The sequence below is a fragment of the Erpetoichthys calabaricus genome, chromosome 10 (genome assembly GCF_900747795.2).
Source record: "Erpetoichthys calabaricus chromosome 10, fErpCal1.3, whole genome shotgun sequence".
In the NCBI taxonomy this organism is placed as follows: Eukaryota; Metazoa; Chordata; class Cladistia; order Polypteriformes; family Polypteridae; genus Erpetoichthys; species Erpetoichthys calabaricus.
Genome location: NC_041403.2, coordinates 91,224,893 through 91,250,467, shown reverse-complemented (window position 1 = coordinate 91,250,467; position 25,575 = coordinate 91,224,893). Strand labels below are relative to the sequence as shown.

At 38.4% G+C, this 25,575-nt stretch overlaps 1 protein-coding gene across 3 annotated transcripts in view; it reads right to left on the bottom strand.

Annotated features, from left to right (window-relative positions):
- Nucleotides 1-2,775: 2,775 nt before the first annotated feature.
- Nucleotides 2,776-25,575, bottom strand: part of asxl1 (ASXL transcriptional regulator 1) — a 135,690-nt gene continuing 112,890 nt past the window's right edge. For all 3 annotated transcript variants that reach the window (XM_028811586.2, XM_051932420.1, XM_051932421.1), the window contains 3 exons: nt 15,522-15,627; nt 10,956-11,607; nt 2,776-6,630 (listed from right to left, as the gene is read on the bottom strand). In XM_028811586.2, the coding sequence (XP_028667419.2) occupies nt 3,916-6,630; nt 10,956-11,607; nt 15,522-15,627 (3,473 nt within the window). In that variant the 3' untranslated portion in view covers nt 2,776-3,915. The remainder of the gene's footprint in view (nt 6,631-10,955; nt 11,608-15,521; nt 15,628-25,575) is intronic.

The following is a 25,575-nucleotide window of genomic DNA, read 5'->3' as shown; positions in this document are numbered from 1 at the left end:
AGAATTCATTGTGCGAGTGTCGTCAGCAGTTCCATCATTAATGAAGACAAGTGTGCCAGGACCTGTGGCAACCAGGCTCGCCCAAACCATAACACCCTCAGCACCGCCATGTTTAACAGATGAGGTGGTCTGCTTTAGATCTTGGGCAGTTCCCTTTTCCTTGTACACTTTGCTCTTGCCATCACCCTCAGACAGGTTCATCTTTGTCTCGTCTGTCCACAAGACCTTTTTCCAGAATTCTGTGGGCTCTTTCAAGTCCTTCTTCATAAACTGTAGTCTGCCCATCCTGTTTTTGTGGTTTGCATCTTGCAGTGTGGCCTCTGTATTTCTGTCCATGAAGTCTCCTGCAGACAGAAGTCCCTGACACATCCACCTCGGCCTCCTGAAGCCTCGGTCTGATCTGTCGGACAGGCGTTTGAGGCTTTTTCTTTTCCACTGTGAGGATTCTTCTGTCATCAGTAGTGGGAGTCTTCCTTGGTCTACCGATCCATTTGCGATTACTGGACCTGCCAGTGCGCTCTTTCTTCTTAATGATATTGCCAACAGTTCATTTAGGCGATACTAAGGTTTTACCGAGGTCTCTAATGGTGTACTCATTTTACAGCCTCATAATTGCTTTTTAGACTTTCATTTGCACAACTCTTGTCCTCATGTTGAACAATCAGGAGTACAAGCAAGCAGAGGTACTGGGTGGCTGCGCTAATGAAGCAATGAAACCCACCTGCAAATACCCTCAGATGAAAGTCTGCAACATGCACTTTAATCACTTCTGAATTGTTTCATCTTAATTTTTAACTGTGGAGCAGAGGGGCAAAATCACAGAAAAATGTGTCTTTGTCCCAAGCATTATGGAAGACACCGTACATTATCTCCTCTTAACAAGTTTATATTAGGGCTGCAACGATTAGTCGACGTAATCAACGAAGTTGACTACAAAAAAAATTGTCGACGCATCATACACAGAACCTTCAAAAGAGGCTCTAGTTACAAAGAACCACATTGGTTTTTGTCACTGCAATGCACTACATGAACGTCTGGGGGCAGTATCATTTGTTATTGTTTGTCAAGACTGCACACAGTCCTACCAACGAAGAAGAACATCTGAGGAGAAGAAGAATGTAGAGGAAAAAACACGTGGTTGCAATGGCGAGTCGGATAGAGAAGGGGGAAGGAGATGGAAAAAAATTGAGACAGAAACTTTCTAAAGTGTGGAAGCACTTCACCGAAAAAGAAAAAATGTTGACTGCAGATTATGCAAAGCGGAGCTTTCCTTTCACGGCAGCACCACTGCGATGCATGAGCATCTGAAACGCAAGCATCCTTGAGCTGTGATGCCGCCGTCTCTTGAGAGGTAAGTTTAAGCGAGTAAAGTTAGTGTCACGTGTTAACATTGATGTTTGTACTATAATGTGTATACCAAGGTTTCGACAATGATAGTTAACCCTTAAACCACCACATACTTGGGGGCTAATGCATCCCTGGACGCCAAATACTTTTTAGCTGCACTTTTTAAGTAAAAGTCACAATTCACAAAGAAAATGTGAAATTTTAATGGAACACATTTTTTATCATGCAAACAGCATTGCAATTACTGCAACACTGATCATTTTACACACTGCAAATGAACTGTAAAAACTAATAAAAAAAAAACTACTGAAACAATCTATTATGATATATGTTCAAGGTGTAACTGACACCACTGATTCAGTAAATCACCGAGCCAACTGCGCTTGAACTGGCTGCATGCAAACACACAGAGGTCAACGGTGATGCCTGCAGGCTCATCTAGTACAGAGGCTGAATCCCAGAGACAGTGGTGCTGCAGTTCTGGTGGAATGCAAATGAGGCCAAGTATCCCACTCTTGCCTTATTGGCAAAATCATTCTTGTGTATTCCTGCTACCTCTACTCCCTCTGAGCGTCTCTTCTCAGCACCTGACAGCATGCTCTCAAACAAGAGAGCCAGCCTCACACCAGAACATGGCAAAATGCTCACGTTCTTGCACTGCAATCAGGAATATATGAACTGAATCTTTTATAAACTGTACATTATTGTTTTAATTTTATTTGAATTGAAGCTTTATTTAAACTTTTGGACTTTAAGACACACCAGTGGGTATTTTTGGTTAAGTTAAATGCACTTTTTTTTGTTTAAAGACTATGTGCACTTTAGTTTGTATTGTTTAATGTATTTCTTTTTTATTGTGATGGTCACACTAATATAAAAACATGATTATTTTCAAATTCATATGTTTCACTGGTTGTAATTTTAATTTGATTATTATTAATTTTAATCGTGTTAATGCAGAGACATCAGGGTGACATTCACGGGTGGCCAGCTGTGAGCAGATGAGGTAAGACATGCACTGGAGCCCAGAACAGGATGTGCAACCACAGGTCACAGGCACCAAAATTGTCAGGCATGAAATAATCGTGACTAATTGGGGAAAAAAAAAAAAACTGAACGATTAGTTGACTACCAAAATAATCATTAGTTGCAGCCCTAGTTTATATTATCTAAAAATGAACTAAACTAACAAAATGTACAACAATTATATCTTGAGCCAGTGTAAAATCAAGTTTAATTTGCTCTGGCCCATACAAGCCTACGATTAAACAGAAAAATCTTTGAACAACCACTGGGTGTATGAGCAAGAAAAGCAGTTCAACATCTCATGTTTTAATAAATCAGGCAGAAGGAAAAATGGCACTAGAAATAAAAAATAAAATCTGAATGTGCAGCACTGTCATAAAACAAAAAACAAGTTCACTGGAATGATGTTCAGTATAAGTTTTAATAGTTCTTACCTGTTTTTATAAATTTGGTACTGTGAATCACAGCTAGTCACTGGATTTTTAAATAAAATATTTTGTACATGCTGCTTCCCAAACAATAAAAATATATCTTATCACAAGCACCGCCACTATCAAAGTGAAGACAAATACTAAATTTGTTTTTTTTTTGTTTTTTTTTTTAATACACCATTAAACAGAAAAAGAAAAAAAACACCCTCTTATGGACCTTGCCATTCTGAAACAATTTGTTTGCAGAAAGCTTCTTAACTAATTCTGGATAATATACTTTTTAAAAGATGTACGTATACCCAATTACATTTTCTTAATTTAAAAGTGCAGTATTATCACTATCAGAAACATTGGCACTGACGTAACAATATGTAGGCAGTTCAACAACTGTGTCTGTGGTTTATTTTAATACTGTGCTTAAATCTGTATACAGAATGCAAAAATAACACAAAACAAAATTGGAAGTACTTGTAAAACAAGAGGTAAACGAAGCATTAAAATGGTTTGCTCATTTCTCTTTCCAAATATAAGTTGACCTCCACATAAGCATGGTGCAATCTGTAAATTATCAATACAGACTGTACTGTACTCCCACTACATGGTGCCTGTACACAGGAGGTTAACGGGTCATGACATTGGCAAAAATGTAGTTGGAAACACCCCCAACTCTAAATTCACAATTAGAAAAACATAGTTTGCAATAAAAATTATGATTTATTATATACAGAACCTTTCAATACTTTGGAGTGGGGTGGGGCAACATCCCGCAAACATCATCATGCCTCAGAGACTATACATTTCAGGAAGTAAAACAGGTCGTGTGACAAGTTACTGAATTGCAACTTTCCAACAGCTGGACTTCCCAGGCAAATACTCATGCAAGACTAACACATTTTAAAATGAGATAAAAAGGTTCATTGTTCACATTGCATTTGACAGAACCATTAAGGCCAAACAGAAAAAAATGTGTCAAGAGTTAACTGTTTTGTGCCCCAAAACCATCACACACTGCAAAAATTCAGAATGTATTCCCGCCCCACTTCCCATAAAGAAAGAAAAAAAAAAAGCAAACAAAAGAAAAAAAAAAACAAATAAAAAAATAAAATTTTTACTATCTTACAACAAGACATGACACACACAACTTAGAGGGACCTATACAGTCATCATGGCAAAAGGCCCCACAGCCTTTACACATTATCATCGCTTTCAGTCTGCAAGAGCATTTCAAGGCCATTTCCTCAACACTGTTCTCTGCAAATGTCTGAATGCTGATGGATGCATGATGTCTCCCTGCAAATCCACTTTTTTGTCGGAGCTGCATCACACTATTGGCAATATTCTTTGAGAAACCACTGAAAGCACTGTCAGAAATAGACATGTTAGTCATGTAGTTTAATCCTGAATTGCTATTAAACTGTAACCTAGGAAACTTCCCATAAAACTGCTGCTGAATATTAAATTGGAAAGGAATATAAGATTCCATACAATCCTGGTAGGGTTTTAAAGACTCTCGGGAGAACTTGGTAAGAGACATTCCCATATTCAACAACCGTCCTGAGAAATCTTCCTTGGGATCACAATTTTGCTGAACCTCCTTCTTGCTAGTAACTGAATTGGTCTTGGATAAAACATCACTGGACAACGATTTTTCATGTTGTGCACCAGGCTGAATTTTTTGGGACAGCCAGTCCAACTTAACACTGGAAACATCTACGAAAGCAAGATTTTTATGTTTAGACACCTGTCTCTGTACTGCCTGATCGGGATCTACAACAGAATTTCTACAGTCCAAGTTATTTTTGTCATCAGTCTGCAATGCTCGAGCAGCATGCTCTTGGGAACTACTGTTCTGAGATTGAAAGGTGGGATTATCAGCAATTAAATCAGAGTTTGCATCTGAAGGGTGAAATTTAGGTGGGTTTGTTGTTTTCCTCACACTATTAGTCTGCTGAGTAAAAATACCTTGTGAGGGTGTTTGAACTGGAAGGTCTTTATTTACTTCTTCAAAACATGGTGGCCTCTTTTGTTCCAAGCCTTTCACTTGAGTTTCCTGTTTATTATAGTTGCTTGCCAATGACTTTTCATCTGAGGTATTCTTAGATTCAGGCCAAGAATCTTTTCTTGTAGCAGGTATTTGGACTGTTGCTGGAGGAATTACAACACGCACATTAGAATCCGTTTCCTTTCCATTACTTTCAACCGATGCTTTTGATGGCTGGTGTGTAGTTCCTTCTGCAGGAGTGGATAAATCTCTTTTAAAGTTACAGTCCTGCCTAGGCACAGATAGAGGACTAATTTCAAGTTTACTATGTGGCTGAGGCAGGACTTTCTCCAGAGGAAGATTACCTTGAAGCAGCTGTGTCACTAAAGGATTATTAGCTTCTACAGATGACACCTGTCGCATTGTATGCCCAGATTTTCTGCTGTTAATTGTGTTCTGCAGTGCAGTCAAAGACTCTGCATGAAGCTGAGCAGTCTCATGGGAATCATATGAACTGTTCTCTTTTGCTTCATAACCACTTTGTGATTTGCCGTTACTAGGTAGACTTGCTGCAACAGTCCCATTAATAAGGTTAATTTCCATCCCACTTTTAAGTTGATTAGCACAGGTTTCTTCTGCATCTTGACAAAATGGTCCATCTTTTTCTATACATCCATTCCAACTCCAGTTATCACAGCTTTCATTCTCAAAGTCAGAGGCTGTATCTGTTGAATCAGTATGTAACACTTCTTCCTGAACAAATGTTGCTACATGAGAATTACCCTGCTTTTTCTCAAGAAGAACAGTGTCCTCATCTGAACAACTGCTGTATTTTCCAGTCTTGTTTTTGTGTGCTTTCCCTCCACCAGGTATCACATGCTCCAGAAGCTCAGCCTGTGTTTCCTTTTCATTTACAGTAGTTTCTAATGATATTTCAGCTGAAACTATATTGTCATCTTCACAATTATCAACTTTTAAGAAAACATTTTCTTCTTTGGTAAGAGGCTCATCTTTTTTCTGCGTTAGAATGGTGTGTCTATTGTAACTCTTCTGTAAGGGCTGAAATGATACCAAGCGTAAAGCATCGATGCCCTTTGCCCCAAATCTTGGTAGTGTATCAGGAATCGATGTAGGAGCTAAACATGTAACTCCTTTTGCCTTGATGGCTGAAATTACAGTGCTATTATTTTGATACTTGGTATTTTCCAAACAGCTACCAATGAATGGGCTACTCTGTAATGCACTTTCAGAATTCACTTCTGACCTCTCGGCAGAAGTCTGTTTCTCTCCAAAGGAGTCTACAAAATTATGCAGTGATGAACCTCCGTGATTAATACAGGCATTATCAGTGAAGTCTGTACTATCTGTTAGTTGATCTGTCGTCTTTGGAGATGATGAACCATCATATAGTGATCTTAAAATGGCTTCTCCCTTGCCATTTTCACTTGCATTATTTGCTTTGTTAGGTTCCAGGTCCTCCTCAATGCAGGTCATAGAGGCCTGCAGTAGTTGTGTTCCTGTAAGATGGCTCGGTATGCAATCTGTAAATCCTCCTGTTGTCTCAGGTTCATGGCTGCTTCCTCCACCTTTCTTTTCTCCTCCTCTACCTCCTCCACCATCACCACCACCCTCTGGCCCTCCACCAGGTCCACCACCTCCTCCAATTGCTGCAACTGCAGCTGCGGCCTCTCGTTGAGCTCGAGCCTGTTGGGCATGGGCTTTAATGTCCGCCAATGTCCGTGCTCCAGTCCTGCCTGTCTCGTGGTTAGGAATAATCCGGTGACATATTTGGTATGTGGGAGGACCTTTAACCACCCAGGGCTGTTTGATCCTGGATAGCTGGATCTGGATTAACACATAAAAAATAAACAAAACAAACAAGAACAATATTACTAGATAATGTAGTACTTTCTTCTAGAATGTATAAAGAGGGATGTTCATTATTCATAACTAAAGATTTGTTTCTTTCCATCAGTGACAAATTAAAAAACAGTGTAGTAACTTAGCTAACTTTATTATATTACCTAGTCTTTTTACATAGCAGAATTTTTAAGCTGCTGTTAACACTAGAATCCTTGAAGCATACGAAAAAAACTCGTAATAAATTCCCTTGCACCACCTCATCATCGTCTTTTGCTTTGCAAATGTGTCGATCAGCACCGGCAATAGGCAGCCTGGTATCTCACCCCAGACCAATGCAGATTTAGTCTTACATAAAAAGTTCTCCCAGTTCAAGTCTGTTTATCTGGGTGTGAGGTGCCTTGAATTTCAAAAAGGGTAAATAATATATCGTTATTTGGAATACATACATTACACGTGTGTTCTGTATTGACATCGATCTGTATAAAATGTATGACAGGAAACACAAGGCAAAAAATATGGAACACATAGCTAAAACAGAAGCTTTTTTCATGTTCTGCTAATAATTGGCCAAATGTTGATGTGAAGTGTAAATTATATGAAAACTGCAGTCCAAATATCAAATAAACACTTTCACAAAAGACACAGATATAACAAAACAAGTGTGATTTTTTCTCCCAAGAATTTAACCAAAGTAAAAGAAATTGGGATAGGGTACGACACACACACACCCACATATACGTCTGCCTGGAGTTTTTTCATAGGCTTCGGGGATTCTAGTGTTAATGAAAAGTGTATGCCAAATAACAAAAATAATGAGAAGGGAATATGTATCATTACAAAGCAACACTTTGTACTTTCAGTAACTCCTTTTGTGAAACATGAATTGATTGACTCACTGTGCCATGACTTAAATAACATAATTCAGATCTTTGCACCAGTGGAAAGGCACATGGTGGGGCAAAGGACCAGAGGAGGGGTCAAGGTGCAGGGACTAAGGAAACGTGTGCGTTTAACGTGTTTTTAGTAATCATGAGCGATTTTGTATGGGTTTCAAATATGTATTAGAGACATATGAAGTGTCTAGGTTCAACTTTTCTCTTTCCTTACGTAACATTCTCTGCACAAGAAATCCTTTTTTGTAGTGCTCCATTCAAGGCACCGTAAGCAAAAAAGCAAAAATAATTATAACAAAGCATGTAAACACATGTTAAAAACAAGTACTGTACAGTAATCCCTCGCTGTATTGCGCTTTGACTTTCGCGGCTTCACTCTATCGCGAATTTTATATGTAAGCATATCTAAATGTATAACGTGGATTTTTCGCTGCTTTGCGGGTTTCTGCGGACAATGGGTCTTTTAACTTCTGGTACATGCTTCCTCAGTTGGTTTGCCCAGTTGATTTCATACAAGGGACGCTATTGGGGGATGTTTAAGAAGCTACCCAATCAGAGCACGCAGTTAAGTTCCTGTGTGCTGATTGGCTCAGCGACGAATTTGATTCCGCTGCGTTAACCAGGAAGTCTCGTCTCGCTCATTCAGCATCAACGTGTTTCACTGTGTAAACAGTTACCTTTTGCGCTCTTTTTTGTTTATCTTTGTGCATAGTCAAGCCCTTCGTTATGGCTCCAAAACGATCTGCTCCTACTACTGCCCAAGTGCAAACGGAAGATGCTAACGATTGTCGAAAAGGTAAAAGTTTTGGATATGTTGAAGGCAGGGAACAGCTACACCATTGTAGGACGCCTTTACAGCATCAATGAGTCCACGATTCTTTTTATTTAAAAAGGAGGAAAAGCATATAAGATCTACGGCCGCAGTGTCCTTTAACCAGGGCGCAAAACGAGTTGTAAGTGGATGTAATAAGGCGGTAGTCCGGACAGAATCTGCTTTAGGGATTTGGATTGAAGACTGCCGGAAGAAGAACAACGGCGGTGCTACACAATCGCCTGAAGAGGCTCCTTTAGAAGAGCTGTAACGCTCTCCTTTGTTGTACAGTAAAATTAAACTCATCGCTATCGGACAAGTCGTCGTGTCATTGTTGGTGAGTAACCATAATTAATTTTCTACGTACAGTACTTATTACATGTACATAGTTTAGTGCCACTGTACACACATTTTACTGTATACAATTTTTCTTGCACTGTAATGAAATGCCCTGAGTTCATTAAAGTAGCTTTTTGTCATTTGTTTTGTCATTTGTTGGTGGCCTGTCTGTCGTAATGGCTGTAACATATGTGATATCGGAGATGCTCGATATCTTTAAAATAATATTTAGGTGTTACTGTATATAAACAGTGTGTTTACATACGTACATAATTTCAACGAATCTTACCTAATATCTAAGAAAATACAAAGGGTTATGCTGTATAATTGTGCGGGAAATGTTTATAATAGTGTGGGAGAGTTTATAAGGGCTTGAAATATATAAAAATAACCATATGATCATATGGTTTTTACTTCACGGATTTTCACCTTTCGCGGGGGGTTCTGGAGCGCAACCCCCGCGATCAAGGAGGGATTACTGTATACATGTTCAAATATATTTATGTTAGTGACACTCTGATTGAGAGGTCACCTATCTAAATTGACCAATTGTCACTCCAAAAAACTTAACAGGAGATCGGTAAATTGGCAGATGACAACAAAGGATCTTTGTAGCATCTGCTGTTCTAAAGTTTATGGTAATTTAATTGTAGTGCTCCTTTATGCAAGGTGTTACAGTTGTTGAGCTAGTGCATGTCTTTTTATGCTACAAACTTCCTGTAAACAGAGAGCAGTAAGGCACACTTTACCACAGAGAGAGAAGAGTGGAATATTTGCCACACTAAACAAAGTGGAGTAATAACCTGAGAAAAAGAAATCACGAGGAATCACCTTGTGCTAATAAACAAATGACAAAAAGCTACTTTAATGAACTCAGGGCATTTCATTTTGCCCTTTAATTAAAATGAATAGTGCTTGTCTGAGTTTTGATGGTGAATAAAACAGTTCACATTGATTAGAAAAAAAAGTGAGAGAAGAATTTCACATTTCTGCTTAGTAAACATTATGCATTTTAGCCAACAAAAAATATATATTAATTGTATACTTCTTAAGCATGTTAGTCTTGTATCTTATTAATAAACATCTTATGAACATTTGATAGATTTGCAGCTTTGTTTAAAGTCTGTACTATGTTTATTATTTGTTTGTGTATGTCCTACAGTATTTTAAGTTTTGGTAGGAAACAAGTACTGTATAATTATAATGGTAATCAATATTTATAATTACTCCTCAAGAATCAGCAATGTCTAGCTTGCACACTTGGGGGGGAAAAAAAACAAACAAACAAAAATGTATAAAAGCAGTAAATGTATATTTTTACAGCAAAAAAGCTGTAGTACAATAAATGAATAAAAACCACAAGTATATGTATATTTAAATTCAAGCAGTGTTTAACTGCCAAAATCAATTAACTGAATGAATATTTGAGAATATATGTTTATTTGACAAATGGTGAAAATTTCGTTTTTAAATTAAGCTTTGTGTCATTATAGAAGACAATATGTCAGCTTGTAACTATGAGAAGTATTTTATATTCTTTAATGCAATATGTAGTATAGATAAATATTTCCTTTACACATTTTATTAGTTAAAAAACTATGTATATTAAGAGAATTTTAGTTATTTATTCTGCGGTGGACTGGCAACCTGCCCGGGTTTTTTTCATGCCTTGCGCCCTGTGTTGGTTGGGATTGGCTCCAGCAGACCCCCGTGACCCTGTAGTTAGTATATAGCGGGTTGGATAATGGATGGATGGATAGTTATTTATTTTAGTATTTTTATGGTCACTGAACAAGAAGCCTACAAAATTTCATTTTGTTCATAAAGATTAACAGGCAGCACCTATAGTTTAATTATGAAAATAGCAATGTTAACACTTTCATATTGAAAACAAGGATTCTCTGTGTTTGGTTATGAACGTGCTAAGAGAAAAACAGTTTGAAAGTGATAAAGAACTGAAGCAGCTTACTGTAGCTTTTGGAAACAGAAAAAAATGTAGCTAAATATTTTTTAAAATATCTGCAGCTTTGTTTTTAATTGGCCCTACCTTTTTTTGTAATTTTCTTTCACTGTATCCTTTCCTGTTTACACATTTTTTAACCATAACTGAATTTACAAAGCACAAACTTTATTTTTCCATTTTTGTTACACGGTGGTGTGAAGATAGCATGCAATGCTGCTATTTTCAACTCTGTATAAACCATGGTACCTATCCACTTTCTCTCTCTATCTATTACTACCCGAAAAAGAAAATGAATTCTTACCCTGATTGGAGGGACTTTTGGTTCTTCTTTAGTGGGCTGTGGCTTTTCTGAGCGAACGCAGTCAATTGTGTTACGAAAGGACTGGCGATCATCAAGCCGTGGTTTCTTCTCGGGAAAGGAAGTAGAGGCCATAGGCTCAGCACATTTTCTCTTCTGATCCTTCATCTCTCCCTCTCCAGCACTGTTTTCATTGCATACCACTGCAGAGATATTACGAAGGTGATCTGCTAAAACTTCATTTTCTCCAAGCTTTTCACATTCACTGGACGCATCTCCAGGGTGTTGCCTCAGTGAACTATCAGAGTTATTTACTGTCACTGCAATTTCAGGTACATGTTCACTTCCTTGCTCAATAGATTTATCTTCTCTCAATTCTTGCTTGCATTCCCTTGGTGAGCAAGAAGTGGCACCTGAAACAGCAATAGTGTCACAGAGGTTTATTTTCTTCTCATTCTTTGGCTTTGCACACAGTGACCGCCTAACTCTGCTTCTGAGATCTGTCCTGGATCGTCTCCTCAGCCGTCCATCTTTACGTCTACGTCCACCATTACGAGGCCTGGAGCGTCTTACTTGAGTACCTACACCTGGTCCATTTTCAGCGTCTTCTTTTTGCAAGGTCTGTTGCAATGATTCTTCTTTACTTAAACCAGATCTGTCAATATAAAAAGAAAAAAAAAAAAAAGAAAAATGGTGAACACAACAAACCAAATTTAAAAAACCCAACACAGAATATTCACAAATAAATGAGAAACAGCAATTATCACAAATTTAAAAATCCAAAGTTCTGTCAAACACTGCACAGGAAAAAAACTATAGTGCATTTGTAAACAAGTTCTGTCATATATTGCATAAACATGCAAAAAAAAAAAAAAAAAAACCTATAACATTTTTAAACAAACTATTAATTCCAAGCTCTGTCCAATATTGCACAATGATATAAAAAAAAAATAAAACAATTATAAAATTCAAGTTGAGCGGATTCAATTCAATTGGAAACTTCAAGTTGTGCGGCAGATTTTTCAATGGCAGTGTGTGGAGACTTGCCTTCTCTGAACTCCTGTGTGTGTTTTTTTAATAGCTGCTAAAAGGCATTTTTTGTTTTCTTTCTCCCTCCCTTGTGTCACCACAGCAGAGTGAGGAGGTGCAGATCTGTATGACTGTTTTAAATAATGAAAGAAAAAATATATGCTTTGGAATCGAGGACAGTTCCCAACCCCTCCACCAACCAAGATGGCTTGCGTAATAAAATGTGCCTGACAGGCATATGCTTCTTACAGAAATAAAAATAATGTGTTTGAACAAATTATGTAATTTATTCAAACAGATTAATAATTCAATTAAGATTTTTTTCCCCCCTTGACACTCCATACTAGATGAATTTCACTTTGTAGATGGTGAAACAATCGAATTGTCTTTAACGGTAAATGAATCCTGACACAGTTTGCACATTGCTGTCTTTTAAGCAACATCAGTCTTTTCAAAACCAAAACACCTCCACGCAAGTGAGGATGATCCACGTCTTGCAATTAAATCTAATGATGTAGATTAAGGCTGTTTACAACCTGGCACTGTTTGCTCACTCAGTTTTAGGCAGCTACAGTAGCTTCACTTGTGGTGTGATGACTGTGCACACACGCGCAATAGACTATTCTGTTAGGTTACAAGAGACAGTGAATGCATGAACTTGCAAGGCATGTTTTTGTATTTTGCAAAGTGAGTGACATACTCATTAATTTCAGCTCACACATCGTTAAAATAATAATGAAGATATTGCCGTAGACAATACATATCACACACTCCTACTTGTATGTGTGGGCAAAGGGATGAAGCAGCTGGGAAAATATGCCCAATGTGCTCACTAAGTGCTGTGTCTGTGAATGCCAACCTCCAAGCTGCTTTTTTTTTGCCAGAATCTCCGATAGTCCCGCCCCTTTCTTACAGTTTAGCAAGTTGTATACATTTAATGCTTTTGTGGTTGGTGAACTGTGGTGTGCCTTGGGATTTTTTGGATTAGAATAAGTGTGCCACCACAGAAAAACAGTTGGAAAACATTGCTCTTCCTACACCTTTGCTCCTGGCATGCTAAAAAAAAGTTATACGAGGGGGGACCCAAAAATAACCGGAAATATTTTTAAAACGTGTTTAATTTAATTTTCTGTGCAAACTACAATTAGTCTCCTTCAAAGTACTCTCCATTGGCGGAAATACACTTATCTAACCGTTTGTTCCATTGTTCGAAACATTTTTTAAATTCGTCTGAAGTAATGCCCATTAATGCTCTGGTCGTTTCTTGTTTTACCTCTTCGATGTCAGCAAAACGCCTTCCTTTCAAGTCTTTTTTCATCCGAGGGAACAAAAAGAAATCACACGGAGCTAAATCCGGTGAGTAGGGTGGGTGGTTCAGGGTTGTCATACCGTTTCTTGCCAAAAATTGGCGAATGCTGAGAGCAGTGTGAGATGGAGCATTGTCATGATGAAAGAACCAATCGCCCGACTCCCACAAATCAGGGCGTTTCCTTTTCACACTGTTGCGCAACCTACTTTTACAAAAAAATTCACTGAACACAAGCACAACCTTCCAGACTGATGGCACTTGGCAGACTGACTTGTGAGGAGTGTAACTAGATCGCCCTAGCGGCCCAACCACGTACTACAAGTACCAACCTAACAACAACAAAATTCCGGATATTTTTGGGTCCCCCCTCGTATGTAGCAGTTGTCTCGCTTAAAAACTGACACCATGCATTACTTGGCTGGTTATGTTGTGTTCTTTGCATAAATTGGCAAAGATACTGCAAACTGGAATGATGGGTAGGAACAATCATTACACTTCTGTTTCACAGAATTTTGCCATTATAGGGCAGGGCAGTAAGCACTGTAAGCTACCTGGCAGACCAGAAAGTTAAATACAGAATTACCAGAAACTAATTTTAGCTTTAATGCAAATATAAAAAAACATTATGCACATATATGTGATATAACATTGAATCGAAAAAAAAAAAAAATTTAATTTTTACCTTTGCTACTTTTCTACTATTGCTTCAGGACCACCATAAACCCCCCTTCCTCCCATTCCCCAACATCCTCCCATTCCCCTGCACCTATGTTAGTATGTATAAATCAAGGAAATGAATACCAGCACCACATGTCAGGCATTGAGAAATGTGCAATTTGGGAAAAAAATTGCATGACAATGCTGCCCTGACCAAAGCATTTCCTGATGTGATCACCAAGTTGCTGGACCTGGATGCAACAATATTTTTTAACACATTAAACAGTCCACATTAATTGCAAAAAATTAACATGTTAACTTTTCCCAGTATTTACATATCGGTACTGCAGTAACATAATATGAAGTTACTATAGTGCAAAATCATCCTAATTTAAATTCAACTATTTTTGTTTTTGTTTTACCATTAAACACTACTCCAACAATGGCTGCCCTTTTATTTCTTTCTTGAATGCTTTACTGACCTGATAACTGTGGGCCCTGGCAAGATGTATGATGAACTTAAAATATTATATTTCTTTAATAAAAATGAGAATGTCAACACTCGCATGAAGTGAAGACCTCTCCTCTAAAAAATATCCCCTGCATTCACTGGCTACTGATGTAGCAGAGAAAGATGTTTCGATTTAACCAGGAAAGCCAACACGAAGACTTATGCTAGAGAACTGCTGTTGAGAGGAGCACAAGATCCACTCATGCATAATTCCTCCTTTTTGTAAACCACCCCAGTTGGTGATAGGTATATCAATGTCTTGAGCACTTGTTCCCAGATACCAGAGCTACAGTAACTGTAGCTTGATGCTTCCAGTAGCATTTGAGTATATGAACAGAACTGTTCCAATATAATAATAAACTCCAGATTTGAAAACAAGCTCTGAATGCAGTGGTCCATCTATGAAGCAATCATGAGATTCGCTGAATCACTAAATTAAGCATGTGCACAAAATACATGACTGTTTTAGGTACAGTGATGTCTATGTTGTGCGGTGAAAACTTTTTCGTTCAAATATCCTGTATTCTTGAGTTGCACAAGTCTAATCTGGTAAGAGAAGAAAAAAACAAAATACCTAATTTCCCGGAAGTTTAATTGAATGCATAATGTATTTTTTTTTTGAGAAAATCAGTAACGTACCAATGTAAATTGAAGAATACGTAATTTCTAGAAATTTCAAAAGGTTTCAAGAATTACAAGGCATAACGTACAATTATTTTTAGATCCAACATTGTGGGAGTGACCATACCTTAATAATTGCTTACATCTATTTAAAAAAAAAAAAAAAAAAAAAAAAGAATGCCTCTAAAAATTACAAGACCAAACTACATCTGCTTGTCTTCTATGCAAATTGCTACAGTTGTCCAAAATTACAAATATGTATACCATTTTCAACCTCGATGAGATACTTTGTTTTTAGATGAAAGAAAATAGCCATCTCGGTTATCATGTGGTATAGCCTTGGACACTATCAAATGGAGAAGTAAACAGATGAGTACAAAATAAAGGAAGTATTTTAAATAAATCCAAAAAGCATTACGTAATGAAAAATGAATATGCTCACTTTTGTCCATAATAGTCTTCAAAGAATTTTTCTTTCCATAATTCCACTTTTTTTTCTTTCTCCATTTCCTGTCGGATTCGCACTTGCATTTCATGTGTGAATTCACCTGGAACAAAGTGTTCAGAACATATCAAACAGGTACAATTTTTGAATGTTATCAAATACATAAATATTACCTGCTCTTTATAGTTTATAGAAAATTAAATAGTATAAACTCAAGTTTTAGAATACCCATTTTTCCCAATCTTTTTTATCAGATAAAGATGATTTATTGTTGTTATTATACACACATTCCAAATACAAATTTTGCATGAAGTTTTTGATTTTCACACATATACATCCATATTACTAACCGAGAATGCTAAACCGGATGATGGACGCAGGCACATCCGGCCATGGGCCGTAGCTGCAAAAAGACGTACTGCGCAGGCGCAAGAAAGGGCGGACGGGATACACACCAAGAGGGGGATTTAACAAGCCCCTGGAACACAAAAAAAAAGAACACAAAACCACCCCACACACCCTACAAGCAACGGACGGGACAAACACAAAGAGGGGGATTCAACAAGCCCCTGGAACACAAAACGAAAGAAGACGCTCGCTCAACAACAATCCTCACCCACACACCCCCCCCCCCCAATCAATAAGAAGTGACACCCAAAGCCACATATCTAAAGGAAACGTCCATATTAAACATACGTCATCTCAAAACCTTCACACTAGGCAGCATAGGTGGATCTCATTAAAATAAAGCACTATTAACCGTTCAACTGGAGAAAAGGCTCCATATTAACAGTGAGTACGATCCACCTTAATACTTATCCATATTTCGCACGCTGAGGAACAAACAAGTCATGCATACACGGTCACGGGTACAAAACTATTCGGATCGGATAACGGAACCAAACACACGAACACGAATGAAACAAAAAGAATACACGGCGGCGCATACAATGCGCTTCGGAAAATACGTGAGAAAAAATGTCTCGGATCAAAAAACGCAAAGCTCAAGTAACCCTGTTACAGAGACGTGCCCAAATGAACAGACACATTGAACGTAGATGCATACAGCGCGCGTCTCAAAGTGCTGCATCAAAACAAGCACGATTTCAAAAGAAAGAGCTTGCGTCTCAGACATACAAAAAAGGGAGCAAAGCAACGCGCATATGACCGGCCAGAAAACAAGCAAGCAGGACTCAAAAAGCAGAAAGCTCAACTGACCGACATACAAAAACGGACAAGGCACGATACAAACAATGCACGACGTAGTGTGAAACGGACTTTGCGCAAACCGGAGGCGGATCAATTAAAACTCAAAAATAGCGCGTCACAAATGATGGACATGCAACAACGCGGCACTCAAACACCACAAGCAAAACATGCCCGTCGCAGACATCAACACCAGACGTCTGCTAAACTCTTACGCCAGTTGGCTGACAACGCATTCAATAATGAGTCCACTATTGAGGAAAATTCATTGGGATTAATGAATGTCATTTGCAATCATTGTCATTCACTTAACTTCACAGAAGAAACAACTGGCAATACAAATAATGAATTTACACGTTGTTGTCAAAAGGGGCAGATTAGACTGCCTCCTTTACATTCATATCCTGCATATCTACAGAAGCTTCTAACTAAGGATGTGCCTGAAAGTAAAAACTTTATCAACTACATTAGATCCTACAATAGTTCATTTGCTTTTGCATCTACCAGAGAACATAACATGACACCAAAAGGCAATGGCCCATACTGCTTTCACATATGTGGTTAACACAACGCACTATATTATGTCCAAAAAATATTAATGTTAATCACATTAATAACCAGGTCATTTCATTACTTCCTGGAGAGACACGGCTCTTTCTAAGCTCTGACAAAGTTGACTCTGATGACGACAATGAACATCTGAATTTCCCATTAGAATATTTAAACACTATTAACCCGGATGGATGACCACAACACAACCTTACCCTTAAAAACGGAACAATAATCATGCTATTAAGAAACCTTAACACTAAACAGGGTTTATGCAATGGCACACGGTTAGTCGTCAACACCATAACACACGATGTTATTCAAGCAACAGTTCTTTCAGATTCACATGCTAACAATACTGTTCTCATTCTTGGAATTGACCTTACGAGTTCTGACCTAGAATTACCTTTTACATTGAAACACCGACAGTTCCCCATTAAACCTGCATTTGCCATGACCAGCAACAAATCACAAGGACAAACCATGGACAAGGTTGGCATCTACCTCTCTGAACCCGTTTTTGGACATGCACAACTTTATTTTGCCTTCTCATGTGTTCGACGTTCATCTCACATTAAAGTTAAAATTAAAAATGATCCATGCCAAGGAAGACTCATTCAAAGACAAGACACCATCTTTACTACTAATGTTGTATACAGAGAAATATTCCAATAAAACATTACTCTATGCCAAACACTCTATTTTGAATTTATATAGGCATCATCCAAACCTGCACACTATTCTATATCTAATTCATACATCTCACTCTTTGTCATGCCCCAACGCCAGGGGTTGGCGAGCGAAGCGAGCAGGGGGCAGAGCCCCCTAGTACATATATATATAGCAATGTCACAACACTAGAATAACAGTGAAATTTTATTATACTCGATACCTTTTGAAACCTTTTAAAGTACCTCCAGTATTGAAGTCAACAGTATTGTACCTTTTTCTGTAATATAAAATATTTAGATACTAACGGTACAAACAAGGTTTAAAATACTGGTATATCCATCAAGTAGTTACCCAAATATCATTTAAGTAAACAAGTACTGGCATTCATAAATATCAAAATACAATGCAGGGCTTAAAACTTTCATGTATGGCAGAGGGGGGAACCCCCACAGTGTAACAATAAATGAGGGGTTTATTATCTTGTGGTGATTTCAGCATAGGGTTTATAAAGAATGGTAACATCATAAACTACTTCCATTTATCTGAGCATGTGCACATTCTAAATTTAACTCTTACAATTTCGTCCAATAACTGAAAAATTCTTTTAAATGATATGGATGAATGTCTTCATCCATAAGTTCAACACAATGTTAAGTGACAGTACATCTTTCTTCTCTCTGAAGTACAGTTTGGTTGGACCAGGAAGCGCTGAACCCTGATCAGATAATTTAACTCCCTTCTTAGTAAGAAGGGTTAGAAAAAAATCACTACTGAAGAACCGTCCGGTGTGTCAGGTCAGTCTAGATAGGACCGAATGTGCAAAAGGTTCCTTAAAAAAAAAAAAAAAAAAAACAAAGAAAAAAAAAAACAAAACAGCTTTCATATGTGCTCAGAGCAACAGTTCACAATCAAACACAACACAGAGATTCTGACCCTAAAAGTGTTGTTGTTATTAAAGTTAAACATATATAATATTTAGTTCTAGATCCAATACATATCTTCTCATAAAAGTAGTCACAGAGCTGAGTGATATGGGAAAAATAAAACCTTAACCTCTTCAAAGAAAAAGCCCCAAATGAGACTATTATCAATAGAAGATTTCAATAACACAAATACAGAGGCAACACTGTAAGATGAAACATCTAGTTAGCCACAAAAATGGGATGGCCAGATTACATTTAGCAAAAAAAATACTTAGAATAACACGCAGAATTTTGGAAAAAGGTTGTATGGACAGGTGAGACAAAGATGAACCTGTATCAGTGTGATGGCATGAGCAAAGTGTGGGGACAAAAACTGCCCAAGACCCAAAGCATACCACCTCATCCGTTAAACATGATGGTGGGGGTTTATAGCTTGGGCACGCATGGCTGCTACAGGTGCTGGCACACTTATGTTTACTGATGATGGAACTACTGATGGCAGTTACACAATGAATTCTGAGATGTACAGAAAGATCTTATCTGCTCAAATTCCAGTAAATGCCTCCAAACTCAATGGATGGCGCTTCATCCTACAACAACATGGCAGATATATCAAACATACTGCAAAGGCAACACAGGTGTTTTTCAAAGCTAAAAAAGCCAGTCACATGATTTAATATACCTAACATTGCAATGTTCCACATATTACGGTGTATTGAATATGTTTTGTGTTGGGGGATGTAGAAAAAGTGTTGCTGTGGTCAACATCTATGCAAATACCCTTAAATCAAAGTTTATAAAGTGCACTTCACTCATATGTGAATTCATTTGTATTTTTAAACTATGGAGCAGAGGGATAAATCAAGGAAAAATGTATCTTTGTCCCAGACATTATGGAGGGCACCTTATGCAGTCCATGCTGAAGCAAGCCGAAGAAAATCAGGATGGGGATAGGCTTTAAATTCATCCTGTGCTTTCTTGCTCTGGTTCCATTCTGTTGTTCTGTTTATTGTGCTAATATAAACTGGAAGTGCTGTCACTTTAAAATGTTTTTAGTCTTTCTAAACATTTTGCATTTTACTTTAGTTTATTCAACATCTGATCTTATATATCTGAACATATTCCACACAACTGATTTAACATTCAGGGTTCCCACTCTTTTTAAGGAATCATTTTCCAGGACATTTCCGGAAATTCATGACAGGATCTGGTCATACAGTCATACACTTTAGTCGCAGGCTTAACGCCATTTTAATTTCTCTTTGATTATGCAGGGACTTAGTGTCACCGATATGCTAAATTACATAAAGGCAATACCAATTAATGTACTGATGTATAATGGAGTTGTTTGACCTCTTTTTGTTACACACGGTTTTAAACTGCAAAACTCTTTTAAAGAAATAAATGCCTCTTGGATTGTGGAAAACTATCCAAACACTGACATATACTGAGCAATTCCATACTGTTCAGTATAGAGCTGTTGATCACACCATGAAATAGGCTACCATAGTGACCTAATTTCAGTAAAAGTTACTTGCATATTACATATTATGTCATTGTTTGTATCAAATAAATTTATGTACAATGTTTGTATTAAACAAAACTGCATAAAGCCAATTTATTGCCTACATCATGTGTATGATGCCTATAACACTAATATATGCAACAATTGGCACGCGACAAAACAAAGTCAGAGTTAACTTTCAACTGGTAGCTTTACTGGGAATACAGCAGCTGTAGAATTTGCATAAGTCAACGACAAAGATTATAATAAAGAACTCATCTTTGTGGGAAAAGAAGCAAAATACATCCATTTTAAATCATGATAGCCTTGCCATCAATTCCTGAGTTGAAAACTTGGTTAAACTAGAAAGAATACTAGGAACAAAAGGATAAGAGCCTGAACTCCAGTATATTGGGAAAAAAAAAAACAATCTATAAGTCACTGTAGTGTAACCTATGAAAAAGGCATCTGGTGTAGGCCTAGGTTTAGAAACAATGCTGGTGTTGCTCCTTGAGGTCTGATAAAACTGGATCTAGCCCGATGACCTCTTTCTTTTTTTCAGCAACACTTTTACGATAGGCATTAGATTTTGTGAGCAGTGTAAAGTCCTGTTTTCTCTCAGCCTTCTCTGCCATTGCATCTGCTTCTTCTTGTATTGCCTCAATGCTAGTGATTATTTTCTGTCTCTTTGCTGCCACTTTTGTGATTTCAGAGCGGAGCTCTTCTCTTTGCTTGTCATTTTCAGTTTCCTTTTTCTTCTTTTTTTCATCATCAAGGTATTGGACATATCACATCCTGGCATTTCTGCAATGCTGCAAGAGGGGCTTTGGCAATACTCCATCAAATGAGCCACCAGTCAAAGAATCTTGGATTAGGCGAAGAGACATCAGAGTCCTTCCTTTCAGATTTGTAACCAGCATGTCCTTATTCACAGAGTACCCTCTTTCGACCGCTGCTTGCCCATGTGACAATGTGAACAGGTCTTTCATTGATTTCCACAGAATTGCATACCCTGCTTTGTCACCAGCAAATCTTCCAATAAATGTGTCCAGCCGACAGGAGCTACTTCTATACCCTTGAAATTCCTCCTTACGGTGCTGCACCATTTCAGTGAGGAACATCTTATACTCACTCAGGATTTGGTCACAGTCCTCTGCTGTATGCCATTTGGCGTTAAGAAGCAGCTGTAAGAGCTTCTCAAACATGGAGATGGCATGCCTTTCATCGCTGATCATAGTTACTGGATCTAGGCATGCCATGTGCCTTACTGCTGCATAATTCAAAGGGCATTTGTCCAGCAGTTTCTTTGCTGTTGCGGACAGGAAGGCTACACATTCTCTCCGGAATTGTTGACCCGGCAGCGGTTTTTCAAGCAGCTTCTCTGAGGCTTTCTCAAGAGCTTGTTTGGTGGCAAAGCCAAGATCCACCTCTTTCAGTGGCAAATGGAGTGTTTTGTCCAGTACATCAATTTTAAGCATTTGGACAGGTGTTTTGATGTTATCCAGTACCTCCCTCTTCATAAAGCATGAAATCAAACTCTTCAGAAAGGCCTGAAGGTCTTTTGCCAAAAATGGCATCATGGGGGCATCAGTCTGGAACGTCTCAAGAAAGGGTTTCAGCTGCCTTGCCACATAGGCAAAAAACTGTAATTTTGCCTCAAAAAGGGGGTCACCAACAGCCTCTCTGACCACAGTGTATGATGTTGACGTTGGCATTTTACTCTTTGGCAGTTTCTTGTAATTGTCGACAAATATTTCAACATGTGGCCACATCTTAAGTGCTCTCTCTGCCACTGGCAAGTCCTCCACCCACCTGTGAGCACAGAATTTTAGAGGGAATGTTGATGTTTTGGTAATTTCAATAAAGTCATCCCATCTGGCTGGTGTGTCATGAAAAAGCTGCCAAAGGGCTCTTAGTTTGTCACCTATCTTCCATCCACTTTCCTTCTCGCCTTGTTGGAAGCTTCCATGAACTGTATGAAGACCACAGGTTGCTAGGTTTATCAAGCTTCTAATATCTGGGGCCTCCTTAGACCTGTCTTCTTCAAATAATCTCAAATATTTTTTGTTGACACTTGGTCCATCCATCGAGATTCGCAGGAGCTTGTTTGGATCAAGTGGAGAGAGGGAAACTTTAATGCTCTCAACAAGCTTCTCTGATTGTGTGTGCCCTAGAAACTGGGAGTCCAGATAATGCACAACTACCTTTTCTTCATTATCACTCCAGTACCACACAAGCACATCCATCTGCTCGGTCTGTGTTATTTTGTTGAGGCATTCATCAAATGAAATGGTATAGCAGTTGGACTTTCTAATGTCTTTCACTAGCTTGTCTCTGAAATATGGTGCAAGGCCAAAACACATCAGATACGCTGCTTTTGTTGCACCACATGAGAATTTTTGGGCAATTTCACTATCTGGAAACATCAGGTGAAACAATGAACCCATATCTGAACAGGAATTGAAAGAATATTTGGAAAGGGACACTTTAATCACCCAGCGGATCTCTGCTTCTAAAACAGCTTCACTTGAAAAATGAGCTCCGATTGTGGGTGTAGCTTGAGGTGGAGTTACAGAAGTTGATGGCTGGACCTCGCTGCTTCCTTGAACTCTCTGATTCTACTGCCTGTCTGCTAGCTTCAAAATTTTGGGGGGTGGGAGATTGATTGATGAAATCAGTCATGCGTGGTCCTGTGCCTTGACTTGACATGACCCTCCTGTGTCCCTGTCCTTTGGCATGGCTTTTAACAGCAGAAATGCCCATGTTGCCTACATCAAAAGCTTTCTTGTATATCTTGCAGTATGCCCGAAGTACATTATCTGTCACATGTTCTATCCAGTCCCTGAACTCAGGATTTATCTTCCATTCCTCCTTAAATGTACACCTCCTTGACATGATTCTGCTTTCCCTCACTTCTGTAATTAGAAATACATTCTCTAAATTGCTTTTAACAGCAGAAATGCCCATGTTGCCTACATCAAAAGCTTTCTTGTATATCTTGCAGTATGCCCGATGTACATTATCTGTCACATGTCCTATCCAGTCCCTGAACTCAGGATTTATCTTCCATTCCTCCTTAAATGTACACCTCCTTGACATGATTCTGCTTTCCCTCACTTCTGTAATTAGAAATACATTCTCTAAATTAACCATTATAGGCTACTATTTTTCCTGCAACACTGCCTATTAGTGTCAAAAACATTAAATACAGTAATGTACAAAAATGTAGGCTAAATAGAAATACTGATCCAGTACAGATTTTCTGTAGGCTAACTGTGGTAAACTTAATGTGAAAGCATACCCATATAATTCCTCTAGAGGGAGCTAACGTAATGTGGAATAATGGAAGCAAGCTAGAATAAGAAGTTGAGCCAGGAGCTGTTAAGCGTGTTCAGTTGTGCAAATAAACGGCACAAGCCAAGTAATATTTATTGTGTGGCGATTGCTCGGCTGCAAGGATATCACATGAACCTACACAAACACACAAGAACAGGCATTTAGATGTAGGCTTCAAGTAGCCTAAGCCCTATTTGTTTTAAATGAAAGCAGTAGCTCTTAGTCTAATTCTTTTTAACACTGTTGTGTTCGTGCTGTTTTAGGTTTGGTTCACTGAATTTATTTGCTTAACAGTGGGACCACGTAGGCCTACAAAATGATTTTAGATTGATTAAGCAATTTCCTCCGGGATCAATAAAGTATTCTGATTCTGATTACCGTCATTAGACAATAAGCACTATGCTAACACCTAATGGGAATTGCCATTAACAGGCTAACAGAAATTAGCATCGCCAATTTACTTGACATGTTTAATATGCGACCTGGGTCCACATCAGACGGTATGAAGTAACAAAACTGTCAGTTGCACCATATGCACTGTGGTCATACTTACAGTCATGCACTCAGCAGAAATTTCAAGTGATGAACTGATGTTCTGTTGTTCTCCTGTCAGCTACTGACAAGCTAGAGCAACGAGGGTCAAAACTCAAATATAATTGCCTATACATGTCTCAGTAGGTGTAGACATTGCGCAGCAGAGGCCACGACCTAGCTCAGCTGTCATCATATCTAGACTTACGAACAGCAAGCTGTTTCAAACAGAAAAATTAAAAAGCGAAAACAGAAATAAAATTCCAGGACAAGAAAGATTATTTCCAGGACATTTGGCCATTTCGATCAGTTTCCAGGTCATTTCAATGACTGGAAAATAACCCTCAAAATTTTCAGGTTTTCCAGGACGCGTGGGAACCCTGATTATAGCCTTTATTTGGAATGAGCGCATTCATAACAGTTGTGCCACACACCTTCACATTAATATTGTATTGCCCCTTCATGAACACAAGGAACAAAACCATATTGACAATTCACTGTGCAGAAATCAAACAGGCTTATTTTTACCAACAAAAATACTCGAAGAAACAATAACACAATCAATAACTATTTACGACTCCTCCATTGCTACGGCCATGGGAGACAGTGTTACTTAGGTCTGTACTCTTTCCAAATTTTTTTTTTTTATTTTTAAAGTGGATTGCACTTTCAGTCTCCTGTTTTATAGTCATGGCAGTCTGCAATAGCTTTATGTTCAGCAGAACCAATGAGCAGTGTACCGTAACAGCACCACTGACCAATACGGTAGACTAACGAGTGAAGAAGGGGAGGTGTCTTATGCTGCCTACTGGAACTCTCAAAATATTCAGAACTTCAAGTTGTGATGTTTCACATTTACACTTCAGTGTGTTGACCCGAGTTTTTGTTCAGACTACAGTGATCCCTCGCTATATCGCGCTTCGCCTTTCGCGGCTTCACTCCATCGCGGATTTTATATGTAAGCATATTTAAATATATATCGCGGATTTTTTGCTGGTTCGCGGATTTCTGAGGACAATGGGTCTTTTAATTTCTGGTACATGCTTCCTCAGTTGGTTTGCCCAGTTGATTTTATACAAGGGACGCTATTGGCAGACGGCTGAGAAGCTACCCAACTTACTTTCTCTTTCTCTTGCGCTGACTTTCTCTGATCCTGACGTAGGGGGTGTGAGCAGGCGGGCTGTTCGCACACCTAGACGATACGGACGCTCGTCTAAAAATGCTGAAAGATTATCTTCACGTTGCTACCTTCTGTGTGCAGCTGCTTAGTGAAGCGACATGCTGCACGGTGCTTCGCATACTTAAAAGCTCAAAGGGCACGTATTGATTT